The 19110-nt window shown below is 37.5% G+C and overlaps 1 protein-coding gene across 1 annotated transcript in view; it reads right to left on the reverse strand.

The window, feature by feature from the left end:
- Window positions 1–4557: 4557 nt before the first annotated feature.
- The window catches only part of LYST (lysosomal trafficking regulator), a 67965-nt gene continuing 53412 nt past the window's right edge, over window positions 4558–19110 (reverse strand). Inside the window, exons 39-51 of the mRNA XM_009580810.1 lie at window positions 19041–19107; window positions 17982–18138; window positions 17450–17590; window positions 16831–17048; window positions 15373–15603; window positions 14474–14663; window positions 13424–13560; window positions 12623–12721; window positions 8959–9098; window positions 8563–8660; window positions 6711–6867; window positions 6426–6497; window positions 4558–5058 (exon numbers count right to left, since the gene is read on the reverse strand). Of these exons, the coding sequence (XP_009579105.1) occupies window positions 4920–5058; window positions 6426–6497; window positions 6711–6867; window positions 8563–8660; window positions 8959–9098; window positions 12623–12721; window positions 13424–13560; window positions 14474–14663; window positions 15373–15603; window positions 16831–17048; window positions 17450–17590; window positions 17982–18138; window positions 19041–19107 (1846 nt within the window). The 3' untranslated portion in view covers window positions 4558–4919. The remainder of the gene's footprint in view (window positions 5059–6425; window positions 6498–6710; window positions 6868–8562; window positions 8661–8958; window positions 9099–12622; window positions 12722–13423; window positions 13561–14473; window positions 14664–15372; window positions 15604–16830; window positions 17049–17449; window positions 17591–17981; window positions 18139–19040; window positions 19108–19110) is intronic.

Raw genomic sequence — 19110 nt, forward strand, 5'->3', positions numbered from 1 at the left:
GGTCGCTAGCCGCCCGCAGAGCAGAGGGCGGGGAGCCGGCCCTGGCCGTGAGTGAAACTTGAGGCGTAGGCACGGCTCCGCACCCCGCGCCGTCCTGTCCCGCCTTCGCAGCTTTGCCTTCTCCGCCCCGGGCAGCGGGACCTGTCAGTAGCGTGCTGGGGCTAACCCTGCAAGCGCTCGCCCCTTTTTTACTGCTGTAGCCACCTACTCCTCCGATTCCAGCAGACGATAGGGATCAAACAATCATCCAGGTATTTCTAAAACATCGAACGGGCAAACAACACAGGGTTTTGGGGCAAGAGCCCATACTATCTGTCCCTTCCTCAGGCCGAACAAAGGAAGGATGAAGAAAAAAAAAAAAAAGCTCCCCGTGAAAAAAACCACCACTGTGGAAAAGGGACCGCTAAGACTGCCCTTGTCAAAGCTAATATGTCAATAAAATGATTCAGCTTTATAGATTGATTTTTAGATACTTCCCCATTACAAATTTGAGAGTCACCCATAAAGGTCAGTGACAGTTAAACTGCCAATTAACATTTTAAACTGAAAAATTTGTCTACCCCACTAATTAACACGTTGGCAGGAGTACCATGACTGCAATCTCATTTATTTTGTTCCCCCAGTAAGGCAGCTGTTCCCTCTGGAGAGACACACATTTGTCCCCCTTTTCTCTTACCCACTATCAGTACTTTTTCTCATTCCATCTTAATAGAGCAGAAACATTTCCAAGTCAAATTTATTTCCTATACACAAGAGAACAGGGAAGAGCCCCGTTTTCAAAGGTGCTTTGGAGCAAGGGCAGCCCCATCAAACACTGAGTCAATGGCTTTTAGGGTGAAGGCTTGGGAGAAGGAAACGCAGCAGGAAGAAGGTAAACATTAATGAATATAAATAGGTACATTTATAAGCTTACCTTAACTAGAGTTCCAGAAACTGATTGGAAACTTAACTGGCCCATGCTGCTGCTGTTTCATTCTCATTTAATTGCATTGTCATTCTACAAAAGCTTCTATTTATCAGACATGCTATTAGACAAAGAACACTTGCTAGATCATTCAAATAATCAGGCAGTTGTCACTGATTTACACTGTTTTTACTACTGGATCCTAACAATTTTATTCTTTAAACTAAAAGGGGGGGAAATGGTTGTTTTAAAATGTATTTTCATCATATATTATATAGCCGTTTTCTTTTTAATCTGCAGAAAGTCCTGTGTTCCGCCACAACCACGAGTCTCCTACCAGAGTTGGCCTATAGGCTTTTAATGCTGTTCCTTGAATCTACATGAACTAGCTCCTAAGGCTTATATGGGCCTTATTCAATCGTGTTGGAGAATCCAGGTTTTTTAATTTTTCTGGGATTGCTAGCTCAAAGCTGGAAACAGTGAGCAAGCTCATGTTTCCACTCAATGACTTTCTGCTAGGTAGCCCAGGATAGTATAAGAGTGTAATCAGACTAGTCACATATAGTTCTTAATCCTCTTTCAAAAGTGACCTGCCCAAATTGTGAAATACACAGCACAGCCTATTACAGAAATCCAGACACAGAATCAGTGGCTTTATGACCCCACTCCAGAGCAGTACTGGCAAGTAAATGTCTACCACATCTTACTGACATGGAGGTCATTTGTCAGTAGTTTGTAACTTACAGTAGCAAAGAAAACAGTGCTGTCTGTACCTCTAGAAGCTTAACTAATGTTCCAGCAGGTATTTTTCAAGGCAAGCAGAGCTTTTAAATAGTATTTGTTTTGTATTTTTGTGATAAAGTAACAGCATATGGAAGTGTGACTTCTATTTGCATACGCAAGAAGAAAAAAAAAAGCCAATACAGCTTTAGACAAAACAAAGCATGAAGAAAACTAAAAGGTAAACTAAAAGTTTGTTAGTAGCAAACCAGGTGATGTTTCTTCCCACTGCTCTCTAGAGTTCTCCCCACAAAATGCATAGTAAATCCTGCAATCATAGTAAATCAAGAAATCCTGGAAGGCAGAAGAGGCTCTTGCTCAACATGAAGGAACTCCTCCAACTCTTTCTCCAAAGATAGATGTGGTTTAAATACAAAGAAGATCCTTAAAGTTGGTGTTTCAGAGTCAAAAGGTGTTATTTCATCACAGAAACGGTATTTCCTGCAGAAAATTTTATCATGTTTAATTAAGTTCACAGATACAGTTCTCTACTGATTTTCTTGTGTTTCTCCTATCCATTGTCATGGGTTTGTCTAAACAGCGGATCTCAAACGCGAGATCAGGGTTCCCTTTTTCAGTAATGGTTTGGAGATTCCCTCTCCAATCCCTACCACAAGGGAGTATCTGGCTATTGCCTCCCCTTCCTTTTCTCGCCATGTATCTCCACAGTCAGAACATAATGATCTGGGTTTACCACAGAATCCCGCAAGTGGTATCAGAGAGATAGGCCTTGGCACATGAATCTCTCCCAAACCCTGGCTTCCAACAGGAAGAGCATTGCATCCTCTGTCAGAAGCCTCCCAGAGATCCCAGTCTCCAATTTCCACCCAGCACCTTTTTCTTCCTTCCCGCAGAAAATCCAGAGAGGAGTTGCTTTTCTGCCTTTCCTTAGCTCAGTCAGGTTTTCAGGGAGGAGGCAGCTGGGAGGAAGGGGAACATCTCTGCTTTGAGAGCCATCACTTCATCCAAATTGTAGCCACACATCCTATGGGAAGGAAGGACACATGCACACACGTGCAAAGTGATATGCCTAGGGTTTCCCACTTCCAGTCTTATATCCCCCCATTCAGTTTGACAGCCACATCATGCAGTCCATAAACAGAACTTCCCCACTTTGTGATTTTTAAGATATGAAAAGACCTGAGAACCAGCAGAAATCGATATGGAGCAAGGCATGCAAAAGATCCCTAGAAGAAGAGAGGTGAAACTAAGCCAAAAACATGTTTCTAATCATCTCAAACAATTTGGTACAAAGATCTGTTTATTACCCAACAATGTGACAGTGTATACAAAGACTGTGTGGAATGTGACATTTACAGGAAATTTCAGTACATCATGCACAGATACTACTGCAATACTATTTTTATAGTTCCAGAATGTTAAGCTGAATAAATATTCCTTGCTTCAAAAAAATCATTTTTACTTTTACATAAAAATATAGAATATTGCACTCTTTACAAGGCCAGCAATTTTGCATATTGATTTGTAACAAGTGGAATTCTACTTTATAAAAATAAGCCTTTGTGAGCAACACCCCAAACCAGGGAGCACAAAAACACCCCAAACCCACAATATTTGTATTTTGTCTCTTAAATAAAGCACATCACTTCAACATGAGCCAGGAAGCTTTTCAGTCTGTATTTGGACCTTCCATTAACATTTAGACAGTGAAAAACATGACTAAAGCCATCCCATATAATGCTGCTACAACATACGCAGTTTAAAGTTCAATTCATACAGGATGTAACCACTTGCTTAATTGAACCAAAGATCATCCTTTGTGTCATGGACTATGAGAATATTTTTCTTAAGTTTTTCTAGTTTGTAAAGTTCTTCAATAAGGAAGTTGCAAGAATTTCTGAAGACTGTTTGGAATTTTCAGAAGTAGTGTTAAGATTTCTTGTGTGTATGTCATCTTCATCACAACTTGACAATTTCATATACAGTGTTTTGAAGGCAGATGAACCTTAAACATGAGAAGATATAGCAGTTCATCTGTATGGCAATAGCAGAACATGTCAATGACGAAAAAGCAAAGCAATTTAAAAGAAAAATGTAACTACACCAGACTTGTGTACCATTCTTGTTTTACCATTCGCATGACTAGCAGGCACTCATTCGTGGTGTCAGGTTTAGAGGTCTTCAAATCTATCAACTGAAATGTTAATTTTTGATCTGGCCTAAGAATTCAAATTTGTTAAGCCTTTCACAATGGAGGCTTATTTTTTTTCCTCAAAAAATAGCACCTAGGAATAAGTAACATATATGCAGAGTATATCTGTGTAAACTCTTCCAAATCATCTGATGCCTACGAACATTGATTATTCAAAGAGTTAGATTCAAACAGTTTACAGTGTATTGAACTTCAATGACACTAGAACAGAAGCACATCTGTGTCTTCTTTAATACCTCTTTTTTTAGAGCTCCGGAAGATAAGCTGTGTGTGTATATAATATATATTCCGCCACAGAATCACAATAGCTAGGTGTTACAAAGTTAGGGAGTTAACACTACATTAAAAAACAAAAAAAAAATGTGATCTGACTATTGCTTCATGATGCCATGAGGTGTGTACCCATCACTAAGACAAATGTTTTATTTTTGTCTGTTGTAAAGACATTAACAGAGAAGATGGCAAAAATTACAAATTTAAGGATAACGAATTCAATTTTTAGCATTACAATACCATAAGATGGTGCAAAAAGCACCTACTAAGTTCTTTGCTTCTCAAAAAAAGCAATTTTAAGTGATCTTGGATTTTTAAGTTTTGGGTTGCTTATCCCAGAGCTAACGATACCACGCTTAACTAATCAAATATACATATACTGACATTTTAATATATATTTACAGAACTTTACACTGCTGATATTTTACAACATAAGAGGGGTAATAAGCATTATCAATCAATTTTTTAAATACTTCTGTCCAAGAAGTGATTTAAAAAAATACTACTATGTTTTATATTGCAGCATTTTGACTTGTATGTTAGAGCATTTATGAGTCACTTTGCTGGTATTGGAGTGTAAGACCGGCGCTTCCTGGTGACCTGGATATGCTTCAAGTTTGTATATGCATGTATGCAATTTTACACCACCTTAGATGGCTCTTTTTAAAAATCTATTCAGTCATTCTAGAGACATTCAAACTACTTCAAAATCCAGTTAAATAAGAGATTCTATAATCTATTTTGGATTTAAAGTGCATCAGAGACATAAGTTAGCAGCAAAAATAGTCATCACCCAGCCGCATAGCTGCTAAGGAATGAATAGAACATGGGTAACTTCAAGCGCTGCTGGTCCTTGCGACACCAAGCTATAACATTTCCATCACTATTAGCCGTGAACAAGTGATGACCATCACAGGAAAATGTAAGGCTGAAAAACAAGACGACAATCTATTTTTTATATCAGATTTGGCTGTTTAAAATGCTAGAAGACATGAAAAACCCATAAGAGTATAGCCAACAAAGATTAGCTCTCGGGGAGACCCAGTGCATACGTTAACATAGTAATATGTTTGCATATACCTGCTTATTCATTTTTGTAACCAACAGACAACTACAGCTTTGTCCAACACTTCAACATGCCGTGCAGTTTAGTACTCATTTCTTTGCAGTGTCAAAGAAAAGGGTACAATCAGTAGCAGCATCCTACTAATCTTTCCCTGGGCTGCCCCTTCTACTTCTGAAAGGAAGGCTTTTCAGCAACAGAACTCTGTGCCCTCTGAACTTGCTTGCTGACAAAGGCAAAAACTAAATCCATCAGATTTCATGGCACAGCATAGGACTTTTGCGCAGCTGGGCACTTCTTGCGCTGTAACAGTAGTAAAGCTCTTCAGTCATGCCACGGGTAATGTTAGAGAGCATGAAGGTCAGCATCCATTTTCTGTCTCATTTAAGCAGGAAACTTTAAATTATTAAATAGCTACTAAATCATTATCAACAAGCTTTGTGAAATATGCTTCTTAAAGGATATAACAGAAAGACAGTAACTGCTATCAGACAATGTTTTTCATTTCTAAAAAAAAAAGGTGATCAGTGGTTTGGGTTTTAAACGATATTTCAGCAATGGTCAAAACAAATTTTTTTCAGAGTAATTTGTTACTATGCTAACATTAAGATGATAAAATTTTGGCATAACTCTAAGACCTCTGTGCAGGGTACTGTACCACTGGGGATATCAAAGACTCGATCCTTTGGCTGTGTTCTGAAAACACTTTGGCATGAGACTCAAGAGAAAATTACACAAGCACTCCAAAATGGCAGCTTCCAGGCTCCTCTGAGTTTCCTTTACTCCCTACTCCACCATTTCCCTCCAGCATCAGAAAAAAAATGGTCAGGGAAAATGCAGTGTTTTCATTTATTTCTGAGGGAGAAAAAACTCTGTCTGTTTGAGTCTGACAGAGTTAAGATTATCTCATGATTTTTACACAGATTCTGGGGAAAAATATTAAATTTAAGAATAAGAAGAGTAGCTATTGTTCAGTTCTCAAGGGAATCCTGCTAATTTCTATCTGCCAGCAGCAGAACCTAGTTATTACTGTCATTACAAATACAGTACACTTGTGCTCATTTTGCTTTCATGAATAATTAGTAGGGTTGCATTGCTCTTTTTAGACTCGGGTGTTTACCTCCTGTCCTCATGTAAAATCCACGTTCAATAATCAAGGCTATTTTGTTGTGTTGTGGGTTTTTTTTCCCCCCAAAGAGAAAAATCCATTTATTGCATACTTAAGATCTTACCTTACAATAGGTTTGGCTGACTTCGAAAATGTTATTTCTCGTACTGGCTTCAAGTCCCATGTACTCCACAGTCTGAAAGAAAGAGTAATTTTTCTTCACATTTAATTTTACAAATATTTCAGTGATAAACATAACCTATTTAGCAACTACTAAGATTGGAAAACTGAACAACAGCTTGTCCACCTTCTTTAAAGCCAAATACCAGCGTGATGTTTGGCTACATGCTTTTAAACTGTAAGCCTAAGTTATAGAGCATTTTAATAAATAAAAGTTTCAAATGCTTACCTTACAACTCCATTTTCAAGCCCCCCTGCAATCACGTTGACAGACACTCCTTCAGGCTGGTTAGAGAAAGCAACAGAGCAAATACTTTCCCTGCAGTGTACATGTCCCACGAGATCACCATTAACTGTCCAAAGTCTCAAATCACTACCCCCTCCAACTGCAACAGAACATAGCATGGCAGTATTAAAAAAAATAAATCCAGACTACAACTAGGTCTATGCAACAGAATTGTTAAGTGTTAAAGAATTCAACTTCTTGAAAGATCAGAAAGTTTAAATGACACTGTGTGCTGCAGTAAACAATTAACTCTTCCCCCCTTTTGTGAGAGGGAGCATGTAAACCACCAAGCCACTGTAGTGATTCAGAAGACATCACTTCATATTTATGAACATTGTACTTATAAAATGCTATATGAATTGACTTTTAATGACCAATTTTCATGTGCTAACAGGGAAGCACTAAGAGGCAATTCATACTATCTACTTTAAACAGCTAGTTCTTGTACCCTGGCTTGCATTTTAAGCAAAATACTTAAAAGTAGCAAGCACAATTATCTTACCTGGTTATCTGGGATCATTAGATTCTATCAAAGAACTAATAACCCAGCTACTGCTTTGTCTTAAAAAGAATTGAAACTCGTGTCCCTTACCAATTAAAGAAGAATACAATCTTTTCCAGAAAAAAAATTGGTTTGTGAGCTACAGAAATGGAATTGGAAGTTTCAATGTCAGTGTAAAACCTAAATATTAGGTTTCTGAAACTGCCAGAATAATTTCCCCTTGTCCTTTAATACTATAGACTGTGCTATTCCCCCCCCGCCCCAGATTCGGAACTGTATTAGTTTAGTTCAGTCTATGGAGGACTACAGTAAGAAAAGGTGACTAAAACATACTTCAGTATGTAAGACCTATCTTACTCAAGGCAAAACAGAAAGAAAATCGGCCCAAACAAAGCGAGAATTGGGTCAATTACTGTCTTCTAACAATATTGATAGACAAAGTTAAGCTCTCTTCCTTCTTATTCTGTACCTCTTTGGATCAATGGAACAATACTCTGTCATTTAGATGGAGCCTATCCCCCCCCAGTCTCAAGTTAACACAATACACACAGGAATCCTTACAGACAGCAAAATGGTGTGAAGTCTCTGACTTGGCCCTGTTTTACCAACACACAGTCTTGTAGCACACAAGATCTTCAAGTCAATGAGCATCCCGATTTACGAAATACTCAAAAGCCCACTGCTCAAATAGGTCTTAATGCTCCTGGCTAGAAACAGTACTACGTGGAAAACAAGACAGTACAAAAACCTGCTTTAAAATAAGGTGGGGGAGAATTATTTCCCTCTGTAGGAGCCCTAATACAAATATCTACTACTTCTGCTTTAGTATAGCTGTTATTCCTCTTTGCTTTAAACTAGTGAATAGCTAAGCAAATCTGTGTTTGCTTCTGGGGATATGGAAGCATTTAAAGTGATAGAGCGACTAACAAAAATTCTGTTGCTCTGTAATGCACTGTACTCCCCTGAAGAACTGTACCTTTGACAACAAATCCCTGTTAAAAATGAAAGCAGCTAACTTCACAGAATTTAGGTCTCCCAGGAATCTGGAGAAATTTCGAGTCTTTTTATAAAGAGATCAAGCTGTTACTTTTTACATCTCTACATTTTACTCAAACACCTGCCTAATCATTTCTGGAGAAATTTGTATGTTACTATGTAAAAAAAAAAGAGCACTCCTATTTGACCAAATGCATCCTCAGATGATTAACACACACTCAGTAACTAATATAATAGTAAGTCTCATGATTTATTTGGTCTGCAAGTCAAAACAGCTTTCTTGACTACCAAATATACCTGAATCACAAACTGTTGCAATATCACCAGTTGTTTCACTAGCTGAAACTGCAGTCACAGGACTCTTGTGTCCAGCCAGACTCTGGACATAGCACAGCCTGAAGAAAATAAAGAGAACAAGCCTAAAAGTTCAGACTCAAAACCAGAAAAGGTTCTTTGAGGAAAATATTTAAGAGTTATATTAATTCCAATCAACATTTTGCACAATGATGGTATTTTTCATATTCATTCTAGAATTCCAACACCCTTCATGGGAAAAAACAGTAATGGTTTGACTTCACATTAGAATATACATGGAACAAATTCAGTTAACTTTAAAAGGGTAAAGATACCCAGAAGTTGGAAAACAGGTATTTAAAAGAAAGCCATTGGAAAGAGTTACATATATACTTGTACCTGTTCAAATCCCATATGATGCAGGTTCCATCTTTGCTGACACTTATCATTATACTGTATGGTTTGCACACAAACAAGCTTGTTATTTCTGCTGTGTGACCATACAGATGGACTTGTGACTCCATTTCTATCTCTGAAGGCTGAAAAACAGCAAGATAAAACATGAACTCATGAAAAAAAATTAATGTCTTTTTTCTGAAAAGGGTAAGCCTAGGGACAAGTTTAATTCTTAGATTTAAAAAAAAAATGGTTCCCATTGCTTTTAATGTCATCAATTTAGCAACATTGTTAATACTTTATTATGTTTAATGCTTTATAGTGCGATAAGCCATACATATCATTAATGTTCAACTTTTTGCTTCCAGTGCTTTAGTCTAAGCAAACATTTTGATATAGTCCAATGAATCGAAATGAAGAACTATTGTACTTTTTCTGTCTCCATTACAGACCTTGAAATCAGCTGATTTGTTTTCTGTAAGACTGCTATTTCTGCATGACAGCAAAATGACAGTCCTCAATATTTTACCATCTAGAGGAAACACTTGGAAATATAGAAGGAAAATCCAGCTCAGTTATCACTCTGTGTACAGTAAGTTACTGGGAATTCCTCAAGTTGGTGCCAAGCCCTTCAGTGATACCAAGTTGGAAAAACATGTAGGAAGTCAAATTTAAATACAGAAACTGCTAGATAAAACTTAAAGCAGCAAATTTAACAGCAAATAACACTTCTTATTCAAGTTATATCATTTGAAATTATTCAGACTTTCTGAAAACTAGCTAAGTCGAAGGAGCTGCTTAATCAGAATACTAATGTTTTAATTAAGACAACTTGCTGTACAGAGATCAGAATAAGCTTTGTAAAAGAAAAACATTTTTCTGCTTGTTTCCTCACATGTGTCAGAGCACATTGTCTGCATTTTTGTATGAGGGTACAGGATACATATAGCAGGTCTAGAAAAAAGCTTGAAAGTAGAAACAGACAAGATAAAAATATACATATACTTAACTCAGTTTGTAGAAAATTGTAGAAAATTGTCTTTCTGCACTAAAAGGGACAATATAATCTATGTAATATTGCAAAAGTCAATACACTTTTTGAGAACAGGAAGACCTGCTATTTTGCTCTTGCTACTGAACATCTCATCCGAGTAAGACACACTTATGAAAGTATCCAGTTGTCATTCTCAGAACAGTGTGGTATCTCACATATGCAGATTGTCCTTTAATCCTTGCTCAGTTTAGAGAAAAAAATTATACCAAATTTTTCCATAACAGCAACAATCAAGACTTCAGATTTTCTGAAGAATAACTGATTTTGATAACCCTTTTACTGGGCTCCTCCCATCTCCTTTAAGTGTTCACTGTTGATCTGCATTTCAACACCTGAACTGAAAGCAGGATTCACCTTTAGCAGCTTCACTCTATAGCACTAATAGCAATGATTTATTGATTCTTCACTGGGTTATTGTAATAATATTGTAATATTGTAAGGAGACAAGCTGAAGTTTTAGCATCAACTATATTAAGGTCTAATAAGTTATGAAAGAATTACCTCATGCCTAAAATGCCATCCCCTTTTTACTTCCCACTTGCTTTTAGATGACAACCACTAAAACAGTATCTAGATGTGGAAAAACATGCAGGTATGTATCTACCTTTAAATAGCAGTTCTTTCTGTTGGTCATCCCAAATGATCACCTATGGTACTTGAGTGGAAAATTTAAATGATCACTGCCCAGTTTTACTCAAACAGATTATTAAAGTGCTCTCTTTCTGTTTGCAAGACAACTCTAATAGTCAGCAAGTGAATGCTGGAGTAATTTATACAACCAGAAAACCTTGGCTGAGGTTTTCATGAAGGTATGACTTATTGTCAAGATAGATAACAGTTTCAAAGCAATACTTCATAAGTTTTTTGACCATCTTAAAGCCTAGGAAAAACAGAGCATCTGAAGTACAACACTGAGGTATTTTTGAATTCTGAAAGCATGCCTTTGAATTCCCATATCCAATTAACAACATGGTATCTGTTTTATGCCTATGCATTGAATTTATATAAATGTGAAACAGGGCAAAATATTCATGTTTCAAGTACTGCATTATAACAGACTGTTCACTTTATCACCGAACAGCTGACAAGATGCATACAGAACAGATGCTAGGAAGCACATTTGCATTCCCTGCAGCCGTGACTTGGGTAACTGACTCAACAACAGGAGCTACAAAGTTGGCACAAGGTCAGTCTGCTTGGGGCATGTAAAAGTGTCAGTGCTGAGAAATTCAGCAAAGATTGTCTCAAAGACAACATCTGTGCAGCTGAACAGAAATCACTTGTTTCAAGGAAATGCAGGGAACTTAAGAATCATAACCCTACTACTACAGTTTCTTTTTAGCATTGCAGAAGGCAAATATATTGAATTTCTATTTTAGTACCTCAAAAAATTTTAGCTGGAATCCAAGTCTCCATACAGATTGCTTACAAGCTCACTATTCTGGTGAGCAGTTAAGGTGCCTGACTTAAGATCCAACTGACTGAAGCTTGCAGGCTTCAAGCTCTACTTCATCTTTTAAACTCAAAGCGCTGCTGAGCTCAGGAAGTCCGAGTGGCAGATCACCAGAAACTTGAAGAAAGCCAAGGAAGAAATCACTGTATGCTTGTGCTCTTCCCAGTCTAAGCGTTTGCCGTTTGCCACTTTTGAAAACAGGAAACTAGGTAGGCATAGCAGATCATACCAAAGTTCCCTCTAGCCCATGCTAATGTAATGATTCAAGAGCATCAAGAGTACAATACTACAAATGCGTTTGCCAATACCTGTATAAGGTAAATTTGAGAAATCAGTTTAGTTTTGTTGCTATGGGTAATCCTGTAGACACACCTGAAATGACCTGTCAAGAAAGTTGCAAACTCTTTGTTAAAACGGTGAAGAGTAGAAGTTACTGCTGGAGAAAGTCAGATAGAAGCTCAGAAACTGTCTGAACCAGAAGATGAATTTTGAGTTCTGTTTGTGTTTTCATACCATGCTTATGACCACATAGTATCAGGGTGATTTCTACTAGTCTCTCAATATCTTCTACTAATGCATTAAGTAATGCAAGTTACTTTTCTCCCTTCCCTCCTCACAGTTTTTCCCCTTGGGGTATATGACAAAGTGAAGAGGCTTAGTGGTTAATATATACATTGTCAGAGATTTCATGGCTCTCTGTAGCATAACTGCCTTCTGCATTTGAAACGTTGTTTACTTTGGGGAAATGCATTCCACGGTTTCAGTTAAGGCTTTGAAAGGCTCTGTCTCCTTCACAGAAAAAGTTACTCCTTAATGTAGGGGGCTTCATCGTGCCAGAGAGCTTCAATTCCAAGCCCGAGCCTGAATACAATCAGAGCTGTATGTGTAATCAGTTATGCACCCAGATGATGAGGGCTAACTAAAGACTGGCAGCATGTGAACAGCTTAAGAAAAACCCACAAATAAACATGCTAAGATAAATCTATTTAACAATGTCAAAGAAGATCCTTCAAAAATAAATACTAAAACAGCACTTGATCTTTTTAGCAATTGTCCTGAATATAACATATTCCCCTTTTCTCACTTGCCCTGTTTAAAAAAAAGACTAATAGTGAATACAGCTAAATCCTTAAATAGAAATCCTGTCTAACGGAACTTACCGTATTGCTAGTGAATCTGTTCATATATGCTGTAATGACACCAGATTTACTACCTGTGAACAGCTGGCAACTGTCTGGGACCCAAGCACAACTTGTTACCTTGGAAAGACAAAACAAAGCCAGAAAAAATTAGAACAGAACCTATTCTAACTGCTGTTTTCATTATGCCATAGCATTTGGTCAAACTGATTCTTTATTGGTTAGCCTAACAAAAGCTTAAGAAATCCAAGAGTTAAAATATACCTGCTCTAGGTTCATACTTGCTATTACTTCAGAAACAAAGTAAAGAGGGAAATTCTGTGTAGCCCAGAATTCACAGCCAAAGAGCAGTGAACTACTGCAGACTTCTAGATCTACAGCCACATCATCAGCCAAAATCTTCTCGGTAGAATCTCACCAACCATTGGAGCGTAACGGAGATTACGCAGTGTTCCCTAACAATCTTTTTCAGAGGAATCCTAAACTATAGTGGGGTTCTGCTTCTCATGTGAGGCATCTATAATTTTTTCCTGTATTCATTTTTCTTGGCTCAGAACATAAGCCTTTATAAATCCACACCAATATTCCATAGGAGGGAAAAGCTACCAAAATCAAATGCATTCAGAAGGGATCTTTACCTAGTACAGAAACTCATCCAGGAGCAAGATACACTGGAGCAATGAGGGACACATTCCAAAGGAGAATCAAACAGGTTAAAAACAGTTGTGTTTGGATGCTCGTCTCCAAGAAAAATGAAAGCAAGTCAGGCCACCACTTAAACTAGCAATACTAAATTGAAGACCAAGAGACTGATATTTTTACCTGATGGAACTGTGAACTCTGTATAAAATTTACTGGAGGTTCACTCTGCTTGCTTTTCAGTCTTAAAATGTTATCGGCATATCCCCAGCTCAGGATAGCTGACCACTGAATATCAGTACTGTGCATGCTTCTCACACCTGAAGGAAGGCATATTATATTGTGTCAATATGCAACCAAAGAGTTGATCACTTTGACAGTCAACAATAAAAATCTCAGGTCCATGTTTTATCACAAGCTAGAATATAAAAACTCCGAAGTTTCAAAATAAGGTATTTTCTGTTAGGCTGTGGCTTAATCTGTAATGTACTATAAACAAACATAGTTTTCAGAGACTATGTAAACATTCAGTGTTCTCCAAAGACAGTTTGCAACCTGGACAAAGCTTTTTTGCAGAAACGTTGCATCTATTGGGAGTGGAGAAAAGGGGAAAGAGGCTGACAGTACTTCCCAGCTAGAGAAATGATTGTTCATAACTTCAAGGAGAATGTTACTTACTTTTGTTGACTAAATGTGAAGCCATTTGTTTTTAAAAAACCTTCAGTAGTACATGTTACAAAGAAAACATAAGAAGAATATGAGAACCTGTTTGTACATTATCAGTAAGAATCCCTCCGAGAAGTTTATCTGAAAGCAAAAGATCCTTCACCTCTGCTTTCTACTGATACTTTCCTCATTCTCTGCCTCTAAAAAACATTCCTTTAATTCTCCTTTCTGTTACCACATGTACTTTTCACTTGTTTTTCAGTTCTTCTTGGACTGAATCTGCTGGCAAGTTCTAAAGTTAAATCCTCATGCTTCAGTATCTTTAATGAAAAAAATCAACTTAATTACAGGATGCCTCTATGTATTTTTGAAAATTACAAGTAAAATCCACCCTCCAGGAAAGATAGCACACATGTGGAAGCTGTTACTGGATTTATATATCAATCTTTGGCAAAAGAGACTAAATTTGGGAAGTTTGCTAGAGAATAATAGTAGCATTAGATTTAAATTTTTTATGGCTCACTTTCGCATGTATTGTGCATGTAGAGAATAAGCACAAAATCTTACCTTGCTCCTTGCTATATATCATCAAAAGGCAAAACTTGCGGGACAAACCGCAGATAGCTTTAGTTGGTAAAGCCTGGAGAGAGCCAAACCTTTCTCCATGTGGTTGGCTAAAGCAGACAACAGGATCTGGAGCACTTGGGGAACCAACATATTCTCCCCACTTCAAGCCTTTTATCCATGGTAATGGACTCTAAAACAAGCACAAATAAGATTCAAATTAAAAGGTGGTAAAAAGTTTTCAGAAAAATATTATTTCTTTAGTAAGGGAGAATCATTCGTATCACATTCCCATAAGCAATCACATGGTAAGGACTGCTGAAGTATTCTAAAAATACTAGAAAGACAAGTATGAAGTACTGTAGTATCATCAGCTCAACTATTAGCTTTAAAGGGAGTTCTCCCACTTCTTTAAGGGCTGAGATAGCAAGCTTGTAGTTCAGGTAGTTTAGTGAAAAATACTGGTTTCTTTAAATGCAAGGATTCAGTTTCTCACTGGACTTTAGGGAGAACAAGTGTTTGAAGTGAAGAAAGTTGAACTGTCCTACAGACAGTGAAAAAGTTGAGGATGGAGGAAAGCACAGTATGTGTTTACCTACTATAGGTTTGCACACAGATTCCAGAATTCATCACTGAAAGTATAAAACTGGTTAAGTTAAATGCTTTCCAACACCTATTTGCTATAACCAAGATAAATTCAGATCTATCTTAGTTTGACACAAAATATATCACAAATGCATGAAAATCATTTTCACTGTCACTTTACTGGTTTTGTGTATTTTCTTTACAGTACACTATGGGCAGCAAGTTGCAGTTTTAGAAAGGAAACTGTAAACATAAGGGTACAATAATTACAGCATACGAATGTTAGTTAAACCATCTTGCAAATCAAAATGACATACTGGATATATTATTTCTTTGGTGTGTTCTCTGGTTTCTCTGAAAGCAAACTGCACTAGTAATCCCATGGCAGCAGGAAGTTCTCCTTCCATGATAAGCCTGGATCCAGGTCTGCTAACATGTGCGGCATGGAACAGCTGGCGAGGTGTTTGCCCATATGTTTTTATCATTGTTTCAAGGGCTCTTCTCTGAACAGGATCCTCAACAGCAGAAACATCCATCCCAAAATAGGTCTAGAGAGAAAAAAAAACGGCAGGGGCAATAAGCTTGTCCAGTTTGTCTTTAGGAGAGATTTCTCAACACATGCACACAAGTTTAGAGACAGACTCTTCAGCTGTTTGGTTAAGACTTGGACCAGAAGCCATCCCACAATGGCTCTGCTGACTAAAGAGCCACTGAGAACAGTAACCTTGTCACCACTTCTTTATTGGAGATAACTACCACTTTATGATTCCTCATGTGAGCTGCTCCTACATGTGTTCCATGACTAATTTCTGTCAAAGAGGTGTTCTTAGTAGACCTTTACTATCTGTGCAAAAACAGAAGGGTTGCTGATAATAAGCAGAAAATTGAAAAAAGTTTGTTTTCTGTACCTTTTTTTAATTAACATATTGAAGCTCTGGTGTGGGGTGGGGAGGGAGGAAGAACCTTCATATTTCAGGAGAGTGGAAATTCTTTCCTTTCTCTACTTATCTTTTTCATGTCTCTCTAATTGTGTACCACATACTTTTCCTCAGTCACACTGAGAAAGGCCTTGACTTTTCACTTTAAAAACACTACTGTTTTATTAGCTCTTCCAGCTATAGAATGAACACTAAACACACGGAACATGTTTGAATGCATTTGAAACCAGGACTGCCTGGCTGAGCAAACCTTGTGATGCTACGGATTGAAGCTAAAGAATACAATCCAAGATATCCATGTTACAATTAAGTAGTGAAACTCTGGAAGTCTTTACATTAAATGAAGACTTATTTGAAATTAAATTTACTGGAGGGGAAAGTGCTCATTTGAGGGACAAAACACAAGATGTATATGACGGGAAGAACACAAATAATAGCTCAGGACAAGCTCAACTATTTTAATCATATCAAAAGCTGCAGCACAATCTGCCTAAATGAAAGGCTTCTTTTGAATGAGATGGAAGCAGGTACACCCAAACACAATACCTGTATGCCACTGCAAACAACTATCCAGAAAGTCTAAACCCCATACTTAATCATCCCCCATGCCCATCTCAAAGCAAGGAAGACGAACACAAATTCACAAAGTCTCACAACAGGCCCTGGGATCTTATGAGTTCCGCACTGAAATGGTTACAGCCTTTTCTTATTCTTCAACACTACATGAGCAAGGGGATCTTGCTTCATGCTGGATGTTTTCCAAGCAACTCAGACCAAACTTTCCCCCATTAAGTTATTAAGTAAAATGAACAAACACATTGCTTAACAAATACTTACTGCAGGATGAAAGACATTAATAGCCTGAACAGAGGCCTTGCCTTTTTGCTTATAACCAAACACCAAGTCAATCCAGTGACAGATTGTCTGGGAAACGTGGTCAGACTCCAAAGCCTGACGATGAATCAAGATGAATAGACGAGGATCGTTACGAGCCCAAGGTGGAAGATTGACATGGTTAACTCTGTCACCATTTTGACGTACTCCAAAATCAAAACCTAGAAACAGGGGAGTATATGTTCCAACATTTTAGTTGACAGTAACTTCAAAAAGGTCTTTATAGGGTTCTATGAAAGCTAACCATTACACACAGTGACTGCTGATCAACAAAGCAGCACCACTAACAAGTCCCCCCAAACACATTCAAGCTGTACATACTCATTCAAATGGAAGAATCAAACAATAGGGAACTCCTTTGCACCTGTGACAATTATGAAAAAACTTCCCTTAAGTCCTTACATAACTGCTTTTGTAGCATATCCCGCAAATTCATGCCAGATTTCTCCCATACATCTACTGCTTAGCATATTCAGACAAGGGATATAAATGTCCTCAGTTTCAACCCAGCTCAACTGTACAGCTGTTTTGGGTGTATAGTTTTGGTATCCTCTTAGTATACCTTCTCTATTAACCAGAAAGTCGGGAAGGTAGAAAAATTCTGGGATAAGCTCCTTTACATCAGTCATTGATTCATACGAAGAGAGTCGCCAGGTTGTATTGGTAGAGTGAAAAGTTCTGTCTGGGATGTCAAAACTTTGATCTGTAAGGAAATCCAAACTGAATTTGTTACATCGATTGATGGACATGATAACAGTTGCACATCTGCAACTTCAAGTAGTTAACTGCTCTCCAGTTAGCTGAGAGAACATTTAGAATTCTTCTACTTCAATTACTGTGTGTTACACATAGACTGCAAGTCAAATATAGGTCAGCTTTTTATTCTACATAACTAAGGTATAAATATGAGATGTACACCTTTATGGTCTAGCTTGATAATTTCAGAATCGATCTATTGTGAAAGCATACCGGGTTTAATTTTACTGAACTCAGCTATTTGGAATTCATAAACTATGCTAAACAGAGTAGCAATACATGGGTCATGGGGACAAGGCCCAGATGTGAAAGGCAAGTGCAAGCAAAAGTAACCTTACCTTGATAGGCTAAAAACATTTTAGTAAAAGGTGGCAGCCTAACTAGGAAATGAAGCACAGTTCCACTGTTGGAATAATGAGATCCATAGTGATATGGTTGTACAGGGGGCATTGGATCATCTTCTCGTGCTCCTTTACGGTACTCTTCTTCCAAATACTAGAAAAGTAGTAGGGAAAAAAAGTCACAAGCCTCCTATTTAGACTGCATTCCAATAACAAAAATAAGAGCCTAAGTTGTTTAGGAATAAAACTTAAACTTTTAGAGGAACATACATTTAGAAGTGATTGGAATCAAATACATTTTAAGTGCCTAAAGACATGTGATCACTTTTACAATCCAGTTAGGTATCGAAGTCTTAAGCCATTTTAAATGACCTGTTCTCCATTATTTATTACTTTTGCCTTCCCCCCCGCCTCTTGTTTTCTAACACCGCAGAATCATTGTACAGGCTTTTCAATACTAAATGGAAAAAACAGTATTTGCGAATAATACACTAGGCCGTGATGATACAGACGTAAGTTTGAAGGTCCAGCTGCAGATGCTTTCCATACCCAGCACGTTTTTATTTCCTACAGCCTTTAAAACATTCTACAGAACAAAAATCAAAGAGCGCTATAATCATAGTAGGGCATGTTAAAATAACAGAGTACTTGAGGGAAAACAGCTTTTCTGTTATCAAACAGAAAGAATAGCCACAAGTTCCACTGAAGTAATTTCAAATAAACAGCAATAAGTTATCTTGCTGATCTTTAGGAATCTTTAAATATATGTATGTTCATATGTGAGAAGATACCAATTTAATCTCCTCAGCAGTATCACATGGAAAGACTAAGTTGATTTATGATTTCAGGTACAGGAACAGACAAATACAGGTTCCAAGCATGTTATAAAACAATTCCCAGGAAACATAGCATACTGGAAATAAGAATTCCATAGACATAAAATACTGGATTTGTGGTTTCTTTTCCCCCCATCGATATACGTTAAAAAAAAAAATTAAAGCCTTCATACCATTTATACACAGGAAAAAGGCAAGAAGCAAAAGTTATCCAAATTACCTTATAAGTATCCACATAACGATCCTCTTTTTCTTTAGACTGCACAGCTATTGGTTTGACCAGATTTCTG

This window comes from Fulmarus glacialis, unplaced genomic scaffold, assembly GCF_000690835.1.
Source record: "Fulmarus glacialis isolate BGI_N327 unplaced genomic scaffold, ASM69083v1 scaffold31956, whole genome shotgun sequence".
In the NCBI taxonomy this organism is placed as follows: Eukaryota; Metazoa; Chordata; class Aves; order Procellariiformes; family Procellariidae; genus Fulmarus; species Fulmarus glacialis.